The sequence below is a fragment of the Mastigoproctus giganteus genome, chromosome 6 (genome assembly GCF_048544385.1).
Source record: "Mastigoproctus giganteus isolate SK-2022 chromosome 6, ASM4854438v1, whole genome shotgun sequence".
Classification (NCBI taxonomy): Eukaryota; Metazoa; Arthropoda; class Arachnida; order Uropygi; family Thelyphonidae; genus Mastigoproctus; species Mastigoproctus giganteus.
In genome coordinates, this window is record NC_143580.1 from 528,104 (window position 1) to 548,800 (window position 20,697).

General features: G+C 43.6%; 1 protein-coding gene across 1 annotated transcript in view; it reads left to right on the top strand.

Annotated features, from left to right (window-relative positions):
* LOC150083782 (glucose dehydrogenase [FAD, quinone]-like) overlaps positions 1-20,389 on the top strand; it is a 302,039-nt gene extending 281,650 nt beyond the window's left edge. The window contains exon 12 of the mRNA XM_090374876.1: positions 20,145-20,389. Coding sequence (XP_090231002.1) covers positions 20,145-20,307 — 163 coding nt within the window. The 3' untranslated portion in view covers positions 20,308-20,389. The remainder of the gene's footprint in view (positions 1-20,144) is intronic.
* Positions 20,390-20,697: the final 308 nt, after the last annotated feature.

Below are 20,697 nucleotides of genomic sequence, written 5' to 3' on the forward strand. Positions count from 1 at the left end.
TGGACCCCAGTACTCCAGGCCCATTTGTCACTATTCGATCACTTTATGGCCATAATACCTGCAACGATTGTGTGCAGTTACAAAAGTCCTTCCTCTCAATAGCTCGCAACAGGCAACATTTGCGCTTCGCACACAGATGCAAAAGCAATCGAATCATACCTAAAGGGTTCAGATACAAAGCCCCGTTCCACAACTCTCACATGGATCGTGCCTGCTTTAACTTCAGCCTACGCATATTAAATTTGTGGATATCCCATCTCCACCGTGAAATCAGGAACGCTGACTACAACAAGTCCAGATTGTTACAACATCTACAAGGTAAGGTCTCGCCTATCGTATTTACAAACCTTATGCATACCATCTGCCATCGGGCTAGTCAGACCTCAGATACCTACCGTTTACGCCAACAGCGCAAGTTCATAAACTTTAGCATAGAAGCTAACTCCTTAAAGGCGAACACTCGTTCAAGCGACACGTCTTCTTTCGTCTTGAATCTAAGTAACAAACAACTGTCCAACGTGTTTTATCAAACGGTATGAAATTCGCCGTTATACCATCGAAACCTCCCATCACACAGCTCGCTATGGGTATAGAAGCCAGTATTACCAACCTTCCCGAAGAAACTGCCAACGAGATCCGATTCAAGACTGCCGCAGTCCTCCGCAACACTCGAAAAACGTACTCAAACCTCAACCACCGCCAGCGTGCCGCCCTGTCATCTATAAGAAAAGACAACTCCATCGTTGTACTTCCTGCGGATAAAGGGCGCCGGACTGTTGTGCTGGACCGATCAGCCTACCAAGAGAAAGCCTTGGCCCTATTACTCGATCCTAACGTATATGAACCTCTACCTGATCCTCCCGTTAAAGTCTTGAAACGTCTGGAAGCAAATGTTAATAAACTTCTCCACGCATGGCTTAAAGATAAGAAGATCCCGACCGCGACTCACCATCTTCTGCGTGCTACTGGCTGCCAACTACCACAATTCTACGGATTACCAAAGATCCATAAACCGGGTATTCCTCTCAGACCTATAGTGTCTTGCTGCAGTGCCCCAACGTATGAACTGTCCAAACACATCGCGAGCCTCCTCTCGCCTCTTATAGGTAATACATCTCACACCGTTAAAAACAGCAGTGAATTCATTAACACCATTAAGGACATTTCAATCCCTGACAACTCTGTCATGGCATCATTTGACGTGGTTTCTTTATTCACCTCGATTCCCGTCCAACAGGCCGTGCACTGCGCCAGAAGGCTCCTTGAGAGCGACTTAAGCCTCCAATCCAGGACGTCACTATCCACTGATGACATCTGTACCGCCCTCAACCTATGCCTCTCTAGCAGCATCTTCACCTTTGAAGACTCACTTTCCAAACAAGTACATGGCACTGCTATGGGTGCCCCTGTCAGTTCCGTAGTAGCTAACACCGCCATGGAAGATCTGGAGGAGCAGATACACCAGAACCCACCTACACCTATTACAACGTGGTGTAGATATGTCGACGATATTTTCACCATAATACCACGTGGTTCTGAAACGGTACTACTAGAACACCTCAACTCTCTATCCAATTTCATCAAGTTTACCGTAGAATCAGAGGTGGACGGTTCGCTCCCGTTTCTGGACGTGCTAGTGCATCGCGTAGGCCCAAGTCTAGAGACCTCAGTATACCGCAAACCCATGTGGTGCGGTCAATTCACCAACTACAGGTCCGGCCACGCTCCAAGCCATCTCAATAGCACTGCCCGCACCCTGTTCTCCAGGGCCTGGAGCCATTCCAGCACCGACACAATTAGACGTAACGAGATCTCCCGTGTGAAGGCGGACCTAACCAGATGCGGTTATCCATCCCATGTACTAAACAGATGCTTGTTACAGGCACAAGAACTTACTTCCAACCCAAGACCTCCGAAGCAAGTCGGCATATCATCCGCCTACATTCCGTACTATCCAGGAGTGTCAGGACGTATCTCGAAGATCCTGAGAAGTTACAACATCAAACGTGTGCAATTACCCGGTAAGAGCCTACGTTCACTTGTCTCCAGTGTGAAGACCCCTGTCACACCTGTCTTACGCAGCAATGTAGTGTACCGTATCACCTGTAGGGCCTGTAACAGTTGCTACGTAGGTGAGACATCAAGACGTCTCCAGGATCGCCTCACGGAACACGACAGAGCAATCCGGCTTGCCGAAACTGACCAGTCCGCGCTTGCAGAACATTTTTGGGCTACCAACCACGATCTTGACCCCAAGCGCGACTTTGAGATAGTGGACCACGCGCGACACTTTCGCCACCGCCTATGGCTAGAGTCACTAAACATAATGAACAACCCTAAGGCATTAAATCGCCAGAAAGGCATGCGTATACATCCAATCCTGGAGACAACCGTTTTATTGATGGATGATCACTGGCGCAAGGCAGCACACGTCCGTGCTACAACAATGACGCATGAGTAACGTGCCACACTTTGCTTGTAATGTATTGAAATTTGTCAGTTGATAAAGGGACACGTGTTCCGAAAGCTACTGAATTTGTACTTATATTTTATTTTATTTGTACTTTATTTGTTAATAAATATCTGGGTATAACTGCATATATCTGTATTTGAAAGTATCAAACAATTTCTCACAGAGTTCAGCTTCTGTGTCTGTGAGTTCGGGGTTCAATAAAAACCGGAAGGCACGCGCTGCGAGGTACTCCTAGTTGGTTTCACTTCTCCTTTTGGGTTCAGCACTGCCGTTTCCTCGGTGACAGACAGGCTTCTCACATCCGCTTCAAATCTTTCTGGCGATCTGTTTCGTCTTCGGGGCTCCTGGACTGGACACTCCTCGCGTACATTCCTTTACTCTCATGTCAGCATACTGGCTCTCTTATCGCTCTCTTATCTTTCTACACATTTTTAACTTCGCAAATACACGTTGCTACACACGCGGAACACTCTCTCTCTCTCTCTGTACTTTATACTTCAGACCGCTCATCCACACTTTCAAAAAAAAAAAAAAAAAAAAGAAATCTCCAGGTTCTTTCCATAACTCTCTTGTCCTCCCCCCCTTTTCCCTCTCATATCTCCCTATTTCCAAACTGGGAACTTGAATTATGAACTGCAAATGTAGAAACTCCTCATGACCTCACCTCCTCTCCACCTCACTCCTTTTTTCTTCTTTCTTCATCTCCTCTTCCACGAATTCCAGACTTGAATTCTATCTGAAGAACAACTGAACTCCCAAACTATCTTCTCTGCGACTCACATCCGAACCCTTTTTCCTCAGCAGTTTGAACCTCCCCCCCCCCACAGGACTCTCAACCAATCCCAATAGAATGCTTAAACTTTCGCTCCTTCCTATTCGGTCCTCCCGCATTTGTTAAAGCACTTCCCACAACCGTCTCCCTCGTAAACGAACGAAGCCCCTCTGTCTTCAATTTCCCCGTTTACCCGTTAATTTCCCCGCCCCAGCAAACAACTTCTCCTTCGCCCTCATTTGTTCCTTCAACTTCCGTTTTCTGGAACAACCCTCCGTCGTACGCATTTCCTGAAATTCAATCGAGAGAAACTGAAATGTAATGCGAAAAACTGCTTCTTCCTTTTTCTTCTTCTTCCCACCCTCCAACCCCGAAGCGTACTAAAAGGCACTGTAGGTTCGACCACCCGTCATGTTTGGGGTTTTCATAAACGAAACTGTAACGAGGAATAAAAGGAACACGTGGTATACGAGCTGTTATTTAGAGAAAAATGTCCCCGGAGGTCTGCTGTGGGTGCGCGCGGTTCAATTTTTAATTCGTGCCTTTTCTATGTTTTTAGATTGCATCAAGAACGTGATTATAATGCGTGCGTCTTTTTAAGAAAACCATTTCTCTTTAATTTGTAAATCGTGCACAGTAGGAATTGTTGTTTTGTATTTCGCGGGAAGTAATGATGAATTTAAATGACAGATGAATTTAAATTTGATTTCGCGATAAAATATTTTAAAATACCAAAATGACGTTCCATCGAGTATAATGACGTCACACAGTGCAACGGATTGTAATCAGCGGGTGCATCACCCGCTCACAACGCGTTTAAACCTAAATAAATAAATACGTTTCATTCGCATCGATTTCGCAGCAACAACATCGGGGAATGAAATAAATATTTTGCATCGACATTCACACATGAGGTGTTATTCAGCGAGGGGAATGCCAGAGGTGTATTCAACTCTAGCAGTAAGCTACAGAATCTTGAAATAACTGGGAGTAAAGTGGAGGAGAAACTGTTGAAGATAAACACAAGAAAGGCACCTGGGGTGGATGGGATCTATCCAGTTATATTAAAGGAGGCGGCAAAGGAAGTAAGCAAACCCTTAGCCATAATTATGAGAGCTTCCTTGGACTCAGGGGAGGTACCCACAGACTGGAAATGTGCAAATGTGACCCCAATTCACAAAGGAGGATCAAAGGCTGACACAAGTAATTATAGACCTGTGAGTTTAACTTCTGTTCCAGGAAAATTAATGGAGGCACTGGTTAAAGAAGCACTGCCGGATCATCTAGACAAGACTGCAGTAATAATTCAGACACAACAGGGGTTTGTTAAGGGGAAGTCTTGCCTGACCAACTTGATTGGATACTATGATGCAGTCACAAAAGAACTGGATGCAGGGAATAACTTTGATATTATTTATTTGGATCTTAGAAAGGCTTTTGATACTGTTGCACATGGAAGACTGCTACACAAATTGGAGCAGTGTGACATTGGAGGCAAATTGCTGCTATGGATAAAGGGGTGGTTGAGGGGGAGAAGACAGAGAGTGGTAATCAATGGACACTGCTCATCGTGGACTAACGTTATTAGTGGAGTCCCTCAGGGCTCAGTGTTGGGTCCATTATTGTTTTCTGTATTTATAAATGATATTGATGATGGTATATCAAGCTTAATGTCCAAGTTTGCAGATGATACAAAGGTTGGCAGGGTTGTCAAGGACACTACTGACACTATGCTGCTGCAACAGGATCTGGAAAGGTTGAGCAGATGGGCTGAGAGGTGGCAAATGAAGTTTAACATTGACAAATGTAAAGTACTACACATGGGAAACAGCAACCCCAGAGCAACGTATCAACTCTGTCGTACTACACTGACAGTGGTAGAGAATGAAAGGGACTTGGGGGTGGTTGTGCAGGCAGATATGAAGTTCTCTGAGCAGTGCAGACGGGCTGCAAGAGTAGCTCATGGTGTATTGTCAATGATATATAGGAATTTTTCTAGCAGGAACAAGGAGGTGATTATTCCCTTGTATAAGGCAATGGTCAGGCCACACCTTGAGTACTGTATACAGGTCTGGAGGCCTCATTTCAAGAAGGATGTAGAGCTGCTGGAACGAGTACAGAGAAGGGCAACAAGATTAGTGAATGGAACAAAGGGGTGCTCTTACGAAGAAAGGCTTAAGTTTTGCAAATTACAGTGTCTGGAGACTAGGCACCAGCGAGGTGATCTGATAGAGGTGTATAAAGCCTTGAATGGTTTAAGCATGCTCAATGCTGATGGGATTCTTCCTCTAGCTCAGAAAAATCACCTGAGAGGGCATAAATTCAAATTGAGGAAAGACAGATGTAGGATAGGCTTGCGGAAATTTGCCTTTAGCCAGCGGGTGGTTGGTTGGTTGGTGGAACAGACTTCCATTATTTGTGGTGGAGGTTGATAGCCTAAATAAGTTTAAGGCTCAGCTGGACAGGTAAAGGCGAATCGCTAGGTGGCGGAGATGAGAGCAGTGTAATATTTGTGCTCCGTCTACTTGTCTATTTTCACTTACCTATTAGTCATTTACTAGATATGATTAATACTGATAGAAAGCGTAGGACTCTCTCCATCTGAATATTCCAACAGAAGAAGAAATTAAAGCTCAGGTAAAGTTTTATTAATGATTTTCTGCATGTTTATCACTTGCTATTTCATCTTCGTTCCCCTGCAAGTATCCCTCAAGGTCACACACCCTGCTGCGCTAAAGAATTAGGCACTACCGCCCAGAGCTAAAGTCAGAAAGAACTTTCCTACAACAGCCAACCCTCCCTAGAGGATTAAAGAATTCACTTGACTAGTACAGACTCATACAGTTTACCCTTCAGCATGGAAAAACAACCATCGGATTCAACGGAACTGACGTGCAGCGTTTGTAAGACCGCAAATAAATACACGATCAAATGTTCACGGTGCAGCATCATAATTGGAAGCTGCTGTTCTCAAGTGGATATAGTGCGTTTAAATCAGAAACGACGCAAGAAGTTTCTTTGCACAAGCTGTAGGTCCACAAATGAAAATGATAGAACGGAACAACTGAATAAAACAACTGAAGCGCCACAATGTATCATAGACACTAGTGACTCAGAAAATGAAGACCCCTCCCCACAGCCCGCTAGCAACCACACGGTAACGGAGCGGAACGGGAAACTAAATTATTCCTTAGCTCAAATCTTAGGCTGTGACACATGCCCAGAAGAATGTGAACACAAGAAAACAAGTGACGACCCCCAGGATATTAGTAACACTTTAGACCACACTGTAAAAGCAGGCTGTATTGCATTTCAGAGAGAAGGTAAAAACGAAGCGAAACACAACCAATTAGCCCACGACACACGGAGGCAGGAAGACTTACTAGAAGAACTCCTTCTCCCCATTTTCAAAACTCTCCAGGACATGCAAAAGGAAAATCACGAATTAAGAGAACAAAACATGAAACTAATTGCCAGTCAGAAAGTAATGGATAGGAAACTAGACACCATCCTAACACAGCTACAACATATTAACAGACGACATAATCAGACAGCTGAACACTTACGAGCTGGCCCTGCTACCTATCCTAAAGAAGCAAATGTCGTCTGATACTCGTCTCAGGACTACCCTCCCAGGCGAAATAAAAACAGTATTGCACGAAGCTGATCCCCGCAGAGAACAGAAAGGCCCGAAATGGTGGAAAGTACTAAAAACTTCCCGAACAGAAATCCAGACTGCAGAACAGAAAACAGAGCAGAGACAACTGTCGCTAGCACTGCGATACCCGCAAGCCAACCCTGCGTAGATAAGAATCACTTCTTCAACATAGAGCTATATGCACCGAAACAACCTACCTACGCACAGATGGTTACTCTCCCATCAAAATCAGCTGACCAAAGTTCTACTAAAAGGGAACGCCACCCGCTACTTACCAATCAGCAACATGATGCAACGCGAACAAACGGCGATCCTATGAATAAAATCCCTGTTTCCTCGCCGAGGTTACCAACAGGATATCGTCCTTGCCTTGCCGAAAAGTACAACATCACTTCGGTTCAAACGAGAGGGAAAATATTTGTGTCGCGAATCAACCCCAATATTACTCCTGGTGTCATCAGAGAAATGTGTGTTGAGGGAATTGGTATCGATGTTGAGGTACGTCAAGTACGAACCAGACACCCTGCCTACTCCTCCTTCACTATCTCTTGCCCCATTAATTGTGAAGCCCAACTACTGAACAGAAACAAATGGCCCAGTGGCACCCTCGTTAAAAGATACAGAGAGCAATCGACAAGGCCCACAACTAGTGCAGTGAACACCCTGGCAAAACAATAGCAATCAACGAACACCTCGCCAGATTTCAAAGGGGATACAAAAGTCTCCCTTTTTCTACAAAATGTTCGCAGCATATCCAATAAACTCCACACCTTGCAGAGTCTTCTAATAAATGCAGAACACTCATTTATCTGTCTGACAGAAACGTGGCTTCAAAATAATAAACAGCTGGACGCCCTGGTAGACAATTTAGGCTACAAGTGCATCGGTAGAGGGAGAGAGATCAAAAGGGGCGGGGGAGTAATGATGATATATAAAACCGACTTCCAGATTGTGAAAGAACAAAGCTCTAATTCTGATAACTTTGAAGCTGTTATCGCCACATTCTCTGGTGAGAACAGCAAGGTACAGCTTTGTCTTATCTACATGCCACCAGAACATACGAGAGAGAGAGATCAGAAATGAGTTCTTTACCTGGCTGGTATCAAACTTAGACGTAAATATTGACACAATCATCTTAGGAGATCTGAATGTGCCGTTATCGAGGAATAAAGATGCAAAAGCAGAGCTAGACGCCACAGTAGAAGCACTCGGAATGAAACAATTAACAACACCTGCGACAAGAGGATTACAGTGCTTGGATTTAATTTATTACCACGCGCAAGATGTTAACTTAATAGACAACTCCTTACAGTTTTCCTCCGACCACTCTGCGCTTTCAATGGAGGTTGCTCTTCGAAGACAGACTGCCGATCAGAACTGCGACACACATCAGAGTAATGAATCAAATTTGATATTTTCCACAAAATATATCAAATGCGAGGTCATATTGCAATGCTTAGCGCGATACAACTTTCAAAGTCTACATAAGATGTCCACTGACGAAGCCATAGACGAGATTTCGAGGTTACTCTTGCAGATCGCCCGTCTAGGAGCAGCAAAAGTATTAAAGATCTCCGACAGAGCGAACTCTTGGTTCACTCCACAAGTAAAAGTTATGTTTAAAAAGAAGAAAAAGCTCTACCGAAAGTGGAAAAGAACTGGACACCCGACTGATCGGACAACGTATAAATGCGAAAGGGCAAAGTTCATTCGACTGAAAAGACAAGCATACTTTGAGGTTATTAAGGAAAAATTAAAAAAAGGAAAGAGAATAGTTAGCAAGAAAAACAACAAAAAAGAAATGACGGACCAGCTGTTTAGAGAGTGGACAGAAGTCACATTCGGAAAACCTTTGAATGAAAAGCAGAAAAATTGTGAGGAAAACATCCGCGAGACAGAAAATGATTGAAAAACTGATGGATCCCACTGGCACTTACCAAACTAGAGCTAGAAACATATTACGTGAAATTAATATCAGCAGGGAAAACTTAAAGGAAGCTATTAACTCGCTCCCCAATAAAGCAACGATCGGGCCGGACCAGTTCCCGCTATTCATGATAAAAATATGTAGTGCTTACATAATTGACCCGCTCCACCACCTCTTCCAAAGAATACTAACTGAGGGGGTTATCCCGAAAACATGGAAGAGATATTACGTAAAACCAGTTCCAAAAATAAACAATCCTAAAACCAGTAAAGATTTCAGGCCCATCGCAATCGGATGCAAAATTCTGCAAAAAATATTTGAGAAAGCAATCCTCAACACCGTCAATCAGCACTGCTTTGGGGACAGGCCAGAATACTTACATTCTGTGCTTCCTCGAAGGTCGACTATTACAAATTTAATGGAGACTCTACTCCGAATACAGCTAGCATTAAATAATAAACAACAGTTGGACATCGTTTTCCTGGATGTGGCAGGAGTCTTCGACAACGTCTCAATCCCAGCTATAACAGTAATCCTCAAGGAGTATTTCCTCATTTCAGGAAGCACTTTAAGCATTCTCACTAACACCCTTTAAGAAAGACAAATTATCGCAATAAACGGGAAACAAACAGCAACTTACTGTATCTCTAGGGGAGTACCGCAAGGGGGTGTATTGTCTGCCACCTTCTTCTCAATAGCACTAGCCCCATTTTTAGCTCAAAACTGTGAGCAATTTATTACATATGCTGACGATTTGAAATTTTTTGTAATCTCTAAAGAACAAGAAACTGCACCCCATCTATCAGAGGAAGCAAACAAGGCAATCAGGAAACTAGAAGAATATCTGCACTACATTGGCCTGAAAGTTAATGAAAATAAAACTGCCCAAATGACCTTCACCAATAAAAAGAAGAAAAATGAAATTACGATTTTCGTGAACAATACCAGAGTCCAAAAATCCCCCGCACATGTTGACCTTGGCCTTAAGTGGGATGAAGGATTAAACTTCATACCTCACTTCGAACACATTAGGAAAAAGACATACGCAGCATTCTGGAGCAGTAGACAAGAACTCACCGGTCTCCAAAGCCCTCATCTTAACATCCAATACATCCTTAAATGCGTTGCACCGATTCCGTTGTACGCATCGACTATCTGGTCATCAGCCCCTGAGAGCAACATCAAGGCCTTCTTAGGAGTAGAATACTGGCTCCTGAGATGGTTAAACAAGATCGCCGGGAAACCGTTTACCATCTCAAGAGCGGTCTTGTCTGCCAATCTGGACATCACACCGTGGAAGTATATCATCACAACCAGAAACATCTTAACTCTGGCAAAGCTACTAACGGAGAGAGAGAGTGTGTGTGTATGAGAGAGAGTGTGTGTGTGAGAGAGAGAGAGAGAGAGAGAGAGAGAGAGAGAGAGAGAGAGAGAGAGAGAATAGATGCGCCGAAAGTGGGAAACGTGATCACTCGCCCTCGGATGATACGACCGAGAATAAAGAGGGAAGAACCAAGTCTCAAGTGCCAACTGACTCAATTGGACTCTCTGGGGAGATTTTTCCTTCCCAGCAAATACTGTTAATTATTTTAATAATTTAAATGTAGATGCAGAGGAACTATGTACACACAAAATGTATAGGACAGAAATATTTGGTAATGTGTACCGGCAGGTACAAATATAATAAGAAGACTAATTTAATAATTTATATAATAATATTTAGCATTTAACAACCATTCGCAATTAATCCATTAACACATATTCTGTGTTTTGTCATCTCCAAATATTGTAAATAAGTTCATGTAAATATGCTTGTAAATACTGAAATAATGTAACCACACCCTCTAGCCACGTGCTGTCTATGGGTGTCTCGGAAGAGAAATAAACAGATAATAATAATAATTTGGAACGAACAGAGGGGTGAAGTGGAAGTGGTTTTTTTTTTTTTTTTTTTTTTTTTTGGCTGATGCTGCATAAGCTTGCTTTCTTGCATCAAATGCCTCTACTAATGCTAATGCTAAATCCCGGCTTGAAGGCGACCACTCGGATCGGACTCTCGAAAGAATAAATTGGCTTCGCTGTAGCCAAGCACGCTTCGAGGTACGAGGAACACCCATCGGGGCCACAGATCACTCTGCACAAACAACACCCCCACCGTTTTGTACAAGAGTACCCAAAGCTGATCGGTTTTGTTGGGCCTCCACAAATGCAGGGAGGGTTGCCTCAGTCTCGACCTTTTCCGCGCAATAAAACGAACGAACGAAATTCGGATTTGCCGAGAAAAGTGGAGCTCGTCTCTTTAATTCGTTTAAACGCAGAAATGCCTCGCGCCCGTGGGGGATGCAGTCTGAAAAGTACGCGGTTGTGCGCAATAAGGTATCGAACCCTGTGCAGCCCTCACAAACTCCCGGATTAGTGGCGTCATGGACTCAAGTGGGTGTTGCGCAGGTATGCCACTCAGCGTTCATTTAATTGAATATTACCCTTGTTCCTAAGTGGATGGATGCGGATGACGTCACGCCACAAGTATTCAACTGATCGGCTAGTGGGGGAAACCGGATTCGCACTCCCGTTCTTGGATCCGGTTCTCTACAATCGCGGCCTTCCGACCCCGTGCATCATAATCTGTTAGATTCCGCAGATGGGTGCATTGCAGGTTCCGAGGGATGTGCCTCCTTGGAATTAATTTTCAGATAACCAGTACCATCCGACTATTGCTCCACTGGCACCACGGCCATCCCCCTCTCTCTCTCTCTCTCTCTCTCTCTCTCTCTTTCTCTCTCTGACACACCCACACACAGTTGGCTGTCACTGGTATTCCCAAACAATGACAGCCAACTGTGTATTATTCCCAGGTGAGAATCGCAGTTATTCCCAAGTGGGGCTCTCCACTCGCTGCGGAGAACCCCTGAACAAGGCAGGTACTGTCGATGCACGTCTTTAGTTCTTCTCAAAATAATAATAATAATAATAATACGATTCTTTATTAACATAAATTGTATACAATAGTTATTCCTTACACCGAAAGCCAGACGAATCTTACAATTCGTTGTTTACACAACTGATTTTGTTTTATAAAAATAAAAAAATAATAATTATTATTATAATAAATAAATAATAATTAATAGATAAAAACAAAGATAACAATTAATAGATCAAAGAAAATATGATAATATAATCAAAATGTAAAAATGAATGAAGTAGTAATTACAGCGAAAAAGGACTACAAGTTGAGCAGAACAAGAAATGACATCGGTTAACTAAGATCGGCACTTACATCAATGTCCTTTACAAACAGCAAGATGGGACAAGATGCCATCTCGATATGCCTTGTCTATCGTCCACAGGTCGATGTCGATGTTGAGCGAGTTGAGAGTGTCCAGAGTCACATTAGGGAAGTGTCTTTTGAAATTCTGTAACCGCTGGAGCCTTGAGCATAAGGAGGGAGTACTACGGAGATGTCGGCCTGGCAAACGCCAACCAACCGTGTTCCAGATGTTGATGTGATCCTGCTTATCTGAGAAAAGATGGAGGAATGGCTTTATTTTTAGCACATGGGCTCTGTGGACTGTGGGAGTATATTGCAGGTTGCAGCAGAGAGTAGATTTAGATGTTGTGTAGATCTGGTGTGACCACAAGTTGGCCCACTTCAGCACCCAATTTTCATTTCCGAGAACGCTCTCAGGGCTTTGGAATACTGAGCTTGGATTTGTTTTTTATAGGTGAGGTTGGCATCAAGGATTACTCCTAGGAATTTTACACTGCCTGTGGGAGTCAGGACATTTCCTGCCAATTCCGGAAGTAGAGAAGATGCAGTATCAGCAGAAGTCATCCGACTTGGCGTAAAGATGAGATAGTTTGACGTCCTTCTCTGGACTGACTGACAGACCAAAAAACCGACCAACCTGAGACTGCTTCTCGCACCATCAACAACAGCCTAAAATCTCTTGTTACGTACTTACATTTTACATACATTTTCTGTTTAGTTTCCGGGACGACCAAACGGTCAGAGGAGTTCACAAGATAGACAGAATACAATAAACAGCAGTATTCAGCAGTCACGGGTTTGAACCCCGGTCACTCAAGACACGTGTACTTATGCACCTGCGCGCCTGACCACTAGGCTACGGCGGCCTTTAGCACAGTTCTCTCTCCAGATTAATCCAAATAAATCTGTACAAATGGTGTTCTCACTGAAATCAAACCCAACTCAACTAAATCTGAAAATCCGTGGAACCTCCACCCTCCAGTAACCAAGCACAGAGATCTCGGGGATCATCTTTGACCCTAAGCTCAGCATTAAACACCACGTGGCAGATATTCAGAACAAGTTTATCGATCCGGATGGCTTGCCAAACAACACCTCCTTCATGTCACAGGATCCCAGTACACCATTCAATATATTTATCGGTTTCTTCACCCAGTCATTACCTACGGATCTGAAATCTGGGCGTCGGCAGCAAAAACTGCGCTAAAAACCATTGCATCTGATGAGTACTGGCTTCTTCGGTGGGTGCTCTTCAAGCACAAGCTTCCACCCCTCACACATACTTCAGAAATGACCAAACTACAGAAAAGTCTGAGAACGGATCTTCACCCTCGGCTTATTCCTCGCCATAAATGATGAAATCGCGGGTGAAATCAACACGCCAAGTTTTTGGCAGATTTGTAGTTGGAGGAACCGCCCCGAAACCCGTAAGAGCCCTGCTTTCTTTACAGTCCGTGACGTGGAGGCATGCTTAGGGAGAGCGACAGATTTCTGCCAATGGAGATGCTCAAAACGTCCAAGATATGGATGCTGACTACAAGAAATTGATTGTGGACAAAGCCCATAGAAGACGTATCATCAGGGAGCAGCTCTCATCTTCAACCGAGTGATTGTCACTGTTTTTCCTCGATTGGTTTGTTGCTATTGTAAAAAAAAAAAAAAAAAAAAAAAAAATCTATTTTCATGTGTTTGGAACTTATTTCGTTGTTGTTAAGAGTTTTAGTTATTAGTATTATTATTAAATCCGTTTATTAATAGCAAGTGATTGTTTTCACCCCTTTTACACAGCCAACCGGCTAGAAGGGTGTACAGAAATGTACAAATCACGTTTACAATATTTACAGAAATGCGAATCATTTACAGTATTATTTACAGAATGTAATCATCGACAACTGTAGAAGAGGAAATTATTCACAGTACCAATTAAAAGTAGATGTCCAACAGCTATTTTATATTTTGGTCATTCCTTCCTATTCTTCTTCATTTTCTCTGTTGAACCCTCAGCTTTTTTGCTGTTAAGGGCATTCATTGCATCAGGCACACATGGAAAGTTTAATTATTTTCGCTGATTGCAATAAAGATATTTTATTTACACCAGGGGCCGTGGACTGCTTAAATCGTGCACTCGCTCGTTCTCTCTCTCTCTCACCAACTCTCTAGACTCGCACCGAAAGGATGCGCAATAATCCCCCCTCTCCCCTTTAAGGAGATTGCGTTAAGAAGCACAAGAAACGAAGGTTTCGTAAGATTTTTATCCGGATATTTCCGTAAAGGAACCCCGAACAGCCGTGTGGCAGAAGGGGAAATCTCCAGATGAAGAAGTGCTTGTTTAGAACTGAAGTGAAACGAGACCTGGAAGTCAATTGAACGACGGAGCTCCGAATCCAAAGGTGCTTCGGCGCCGCCGCTCGTGGTTTCGTCGCAAAACCCTCGTGAAACGACGGCTCGTTTGTCGTTTATCCCAGTCAACAGGCCGCCTATAGGTGCAGCTGCTGCGAGCACAGCCCCGTCTAATTGCTAGAAATGCTCCGCGCAAATTCCTCGGATGTTGCGGAAATTACGCACCTTCCCACGGTGTCATTTACGGACAGCGTCGTTTCCGATTCGGTCCGTTGCCGCTGCTCGTTCGCAGAGCACATCGGAACTGAGTTGGTGGAACGAACGACTCGTTTCGAGGTTCGTCCCTCCGACTGCTTCCCCGCGTGCCTCTGAGGCCCCTGATCACCACACACGGACTTGCGGCATTGTTGCGTGAAGAACGATTTTAAACTGGAGATTATCGGGACGTAACCCCCGCCCCCCTGAAAGAATAAAAGCGAACACGTTTTCCGCGCCTGTCCCCCCCCGCCACGCTGTTAACAGGACGTCGTTCATCGAAACCCACCGAGCGAAGTTTGTTCGTTCACAAACACGAAGAGTGAAAGAGGGAAGAACCGAATGGAATCGTTTATAATCCGGCAGACGTCGCTGGTGAGCCAAAGAAATAGAAATAAGGTTTCGTTATAGTCCGTAAGAGAAACATGTAGGGTCACAGGAGTTCACAAAGGACACCGACAACGCAAGAGCATCGCCGTACTCATCAGTCACGTGAATTTAACCGAGGTTACTGAAACGCTCGAATTCTCACGCATTTCTTATTTATTTTTGCAAATGCTTGAAACGCTTATCTCCAGACTTCCTTCCCATCTTCTAGAAATGTGCACTCCTTAAAATTATTCAGAAGCCTTCGAACCACCCAACTGTCCGCTGTCGTGCAGGCTTCTCGGGTACCTAAATACGATTACCGCGAAACCATTTCAAGAGCGGTCTTGTTTGCCAATGTGGACATCACACCCTGGAAGTATATCATCACAACCAGAAACATCTTAACTCTGGCAAAGCTATTATTATTATTATTATTATTATTATTATTAAAATCCGTTTATTAAAAAATAGCGAGTGTTTGCTTTCACCCCCCTTTTACAAAACTGACCGGCTAGAAGGGTGTACAAAATGCATGAATTGCAATTATATACAATATGAGAAGGGTGTACAAAAATTATTTACAGTATTTACAATATAAGAAGAGTGTACAAAAATGCACGAATACAATTATTTACAATAATTTACACAAGTGTGTATATTTACAATATTGTTTACAAGTTCACTCATTGTCAAGATTATAGTTGGAGTAAGCAGTGCGCTTCTGAGATGCTCTTCACTCTCTACTGCTTGCTTACTTACGGAGTATTTCACAGGGTGGTCTGTTGTCAATAAATTGAAAAGGTTCACTGCGTTGTTTTGGGAACAACGCAGTGAAACTGTGCAACCTGTGCTGTCTTCAGACAGCACAGGTTGCACAGTATAGAATGCAACGGTATGTAGGGACTGTCATTACTGCGTCCAGCACGTGGAGTGACGATAACTCCGTTAAGAATGGGTGGTCAATCACACCAGTAAGCATCTGAGAAAGAAGAAGAATATTCCTGGATGCAATGCGAACTCTCCAGGGAGTCATATTTAAGTTGGTATATAAAACAGCCCTGGAGATGGTGAAAGCATTGCCCGTGACCCTGTTCATCCATCGCATTACCCACTACTCGGCTGCGAAGAATCTGTTTATATACGACGTCGAGGCAGAAGACCAGATTGGTGATGCATACACGTGATCACAATAGGTTGTAGGCACGGCTGGACGTATCCTCCGACTACATCGACGTTGAGTAACCCCGTCGGCTCTTGTCGAATTGCCCACATCGCCGAAAAAGTCTTCGTTTTCATGGTCGAAATGGTTTTGAAAAGTGAGTCCCTCGTCCCAAGTCAGACCGAGGTCTTGTGAGACTTCACTTTCCTTATCTCCACTCCGTTGTAATGTCATTTTTGATTCTCTTTTTTGTAAAGGTAAGTTGAGCTGACTTTGATGCATTTATTTCCAGACCTATTTGCAGTAGATATGCTACAAGGCTGTCGATCAGGACGGAGACTCGCTGATTGGTCAGATGAGTTTGTTCAGCTTCTTTAGACGTTATGTATAATTTGAGGTCGTCTGCATACGATGAGAAATCAGTATACCTTGCGAGGAAGGGTTCAAAGGCAGCGACGAACAGTACACAGGATAGGACACCTCCCTGTGGTACTCCTCTCGTTATACTGCACTCCTGTTGGAAGGATTTATAGCTGATGATGAGTTGTCTTTGTGTAAGGATGAGGTTGATGGCTTTTAACAGGCTTCCAGTAATGCCAAAGTACTTTTCCAAGATGTAGATGAGAGCGGGAATTGAGAGCTCATCATAAGCAGATGAAATATCAAGGAACATGACATCCAGCTGAGATTTACTGTTGAGAACAGTTTGAATTTTAAATAGGGTGTCCAGTAGGTTTGTATATGTAGATCTTTTGGTGATCACAGTATGTAGATGTTTGGGTCTATGACAGAAGCATTGGTCGATCAGTGCTGATTACATACTTTTCACAAACACTTTTAATAGAGAGCAGCCCATGAGATCGGTCTCAAGTCCTTAGGTTCCTTTGGGTTTATTCTTTTGGGTATGGGTTGTACCCTGTAATGATTCCACATTGTCGAGATTGATCCGGACTTCAATATGCGATTAAAGATTACAAGAAGGAGCTCCACGATGAAGGCACTACACACTTTAACCATGAGGTTTCAGTCAAGCAAAGGAAGCCGTCAGGACCAATTGTCGATTTATTAGGAAGTCTATTGATCTTATTTATAAGGTGTTGCTTTGTTAGCGTTTTAGTTGAAAGGGGCTGTCTGGAGTGCATGATGAAATCACTTAGGTTTGGGGTTTTTGTGTCGAATGGCAACTCATTGAAAGTCAAAGATACCCATTCCTGAAATACCTTCTCATCGATATGGAAATCTTTGTTGCATTTTGATGTAATACGTTTCGAGTGGTTTATGCTATTGAGTGCCAGCTGCCGGATTGCATTTCGTTTACATTTGAGGACGGTTGCCCTTTCTTTCTTGTACATCTGGTAGTCAGCTGAGTTATAGTACTTTTTCCATATTATGAATGCCTTTTGTTTCCTCTTGAATGCTACTTGGACTTCGGCATTGAACCATGTATTGGATCTATCAGAGAGTTTTAATTGTTTGGAAGCTCCTTGGGAGGCAATTTCAAGCAGCTGGTTAGCCAGGTTAGATATAGCAGTGTCTATTGATTCCTGCTATAGATCCTTCCAGTTTATTTCTGTGAGACGTGCAAGGATGATCTCTGGGTTTAAATATTTGATGGAGAATGCTGTTTTGGTAATATTCTTGTTCCTGAGAGCTTCATCAGTGTTTGAGTTTACAGTAACGTTGAACTCAAACGTGATGGGAGAGTGATCGGAGGGGAAGCTGTGGTGTTCAGCGGTCAGACCTAGGTGTGGAAGATTGTGGAATAATAGATCCAGCATCTAGTTTCCCCTGGTAGAAGGTGTGGTTTGTTGAAATAATCCAAATGTGCCAATGGCTGATATGAGATCCTCAGTGGCCTCATCATGTCTAGGCGTAGGCATGTTGAAATCGCCTATAATGAAGGTGGGGATATTGGGGACTAGGTTGGCTGCTATCCATGCTATCAGTTCATTTCGTGAATCTTCTGTGTGGTCGGGGGATAGATATACAAGACAAATTTGTAGCTGTATGGCATCCTTTCTTAATGTGGCACATAGGGCTTCGAATTTATCTGATGTGGTCACCTGAAATCTGGACTGCTTGAAACTGGATGAGTACAATAACGCAACACCTCCACCGCGTCTGCTATCCCTGGAATTATGGAGGCTGAGGTAATCAAGAGGCTGACCTATGACATCCAGTTTCCTTCCGTGAGATGACCAGGTTTCAGTCAAGCAGATGAACTGATATTCAGCTAGTAACATGATGGTTTGTAGGGGGTGTAGTTTATTGCTGATACTGCGTACATTTTGGTAGAAGCATTTAAGGAGAGTTATTGAGACAGGTTAGCATGGGGCTGACATTGGTTGCTGTCCCTGTATTATTGTTGATGTTGTGCGGTAGGATGCGGAAGATGTCCGTTCTTTGTACATTTTTATTAGAGTTCCTGGCGGCCAGGTGCTGGTATCTAGCACTTTTAGTTCATCCTGTTTGTCACAAGTAATTGTGAATGAAGAATAGGAGGGATATCTTGTTTTCACAGGTCTCACAGAGAGAGAGAATAGATGCGCCGAAAGTGGGAAACGTAATCACTCGCCTTCGGATGATACGACCGAGATAAACAGGGAAGAACCAAGCCTCGAGTGCGAATTGACTCAACTGGACTCTCTGGGGAGATTTTTCCTTCCCAGCAAATACTGCGAATTATTTTAATAATTTAAATATAGATGCAGAGAAACTATGTACAGACAAAACGTATAGGACAGAAATCTTTGGTAATGTATACCGGCTGATGTGAACAAATATAATAAGAACACTAATTTAATAATGATATTTAGCTTTCATCAATTATTTAGTAATTAATTAAAACTACTTAATAATTAATTCATTAACCACACGCTCTATGTTTTTTTTTTTTATTTTCAAATTTTGTAAATAAGTTCACGCAAATATGTTTGTAAATATTGAAATAATGTAACCACACCCTCTAGCCACGCTGTTTATGGGTATCTCGAAAGAGAATAAACAGATAATAATAATAACAGCCTCTGTTCTGAATGAATTGCAACACTGGACACTCCAACTCCTGCTGTGATGTTGAAGAGGGGTCTTTCCTCCTCCAGGCCTCGTACTATGAACTTCTGTAACCGCTGAATTCCTGTCGTTGCCACTACAAAGTGCTTGGGCTCACGATGGACAATGAACTTTTCTCCCTCCCACACTCCATCTAGCGGAGAATATCGGCAAATTTCCTTCCACTTTCATTCGAATTTCCGTCGTCAGGAGTGGGGACAGTTCCAAAAGCATCAGAAGTGGGGACAGTTCCAAAAGCCTCAGATTGATAAACAAAGCCGTTGTGCTACCGATCTATTGCACTACGAGACTGGGGCCTGGTTTCACCGGGCATGGCTTCGCACTGTTCAGGACAAATTCAACCCCTAGAAATTCTTCTTACTGGTCATCACACGTGTTTGTCGCACGGTCTCCGCTTTGGCCCTACAAATTATTGCCAGCCATCCACCCCCTTTTTTTTTTTTTTCGTCTGAATCCAAAGGAACTGCAATCTCATTGATTGTGGCAAAGTCGCAAGAAATATGATCGCGTTATTGCATCCACCAGCTTTTGGTGCATCGTTCGGTGCTGGTCTTTTCTATATCGAAATCATCGGCGATATCGTTAAAGTTTGTCCCCTCCGAAATTCGATTAATGCTAAACAACCGAACGATTTTGTTGCATCGTAGTGTGACCAAAATAAACCCCTAAATTCGGGCATCTGCCCATTGTGCACATTGGATGAAGGGTCCTCGTGAGAAGCTTTAACGATATTTGACTTTAACATTCTTTTGAAATATTATTATGATTATGATTATTATTGAGTATTTTTTCCAGGATTTATTGAGCTCCCAATTAACTTCCATGCTCTTTCTCTCTCTCTCTTTCTGTAGGGTGAAGGGCGTCCACGGCCTCCGAGTAGTCGATGCTTCCATCATGCCCACAATCATCTCTGGGAACACGAATGCGCCGATCATCATGATTGCGGAGAAAGCGGCCGACTTGATCAAGGGCGTGCGAACGATCCTCAAGAGGAGCGCAGCGGCCAATCGGTGACGAAGGCGGACGTAAAGGACCGAAACCCGAGGACTCATCGTGTCCTCCAAACAGAGGTCGAGTGCCGTCAGTCACGAAGCTAAATAAAGGTGCGGGTAACCGAGGATCATGCAGTAACCTCTGCGGGCGGAATTCGGACAGACCCTGCCGTAGTGCTGTGCTCACAAAACTTACCTCAGTGTGACGTGAATTGTGATTTCACTTCCACCCAGCCGATGTCAGGGGACGACATCAGATGCCGTGAAGCCACTTTCTGTTCCCCTTCTTTCCTCGTCCCCCACTCCTCCCCATTAAAAAAGTGTGCAGAGACATCGATTGTGCAACGCAGCAATGACGCAACTTCCAGCAAGCTCAAGAATTCCTGGTTGGATCCCGTTGAACTTCGCTCCC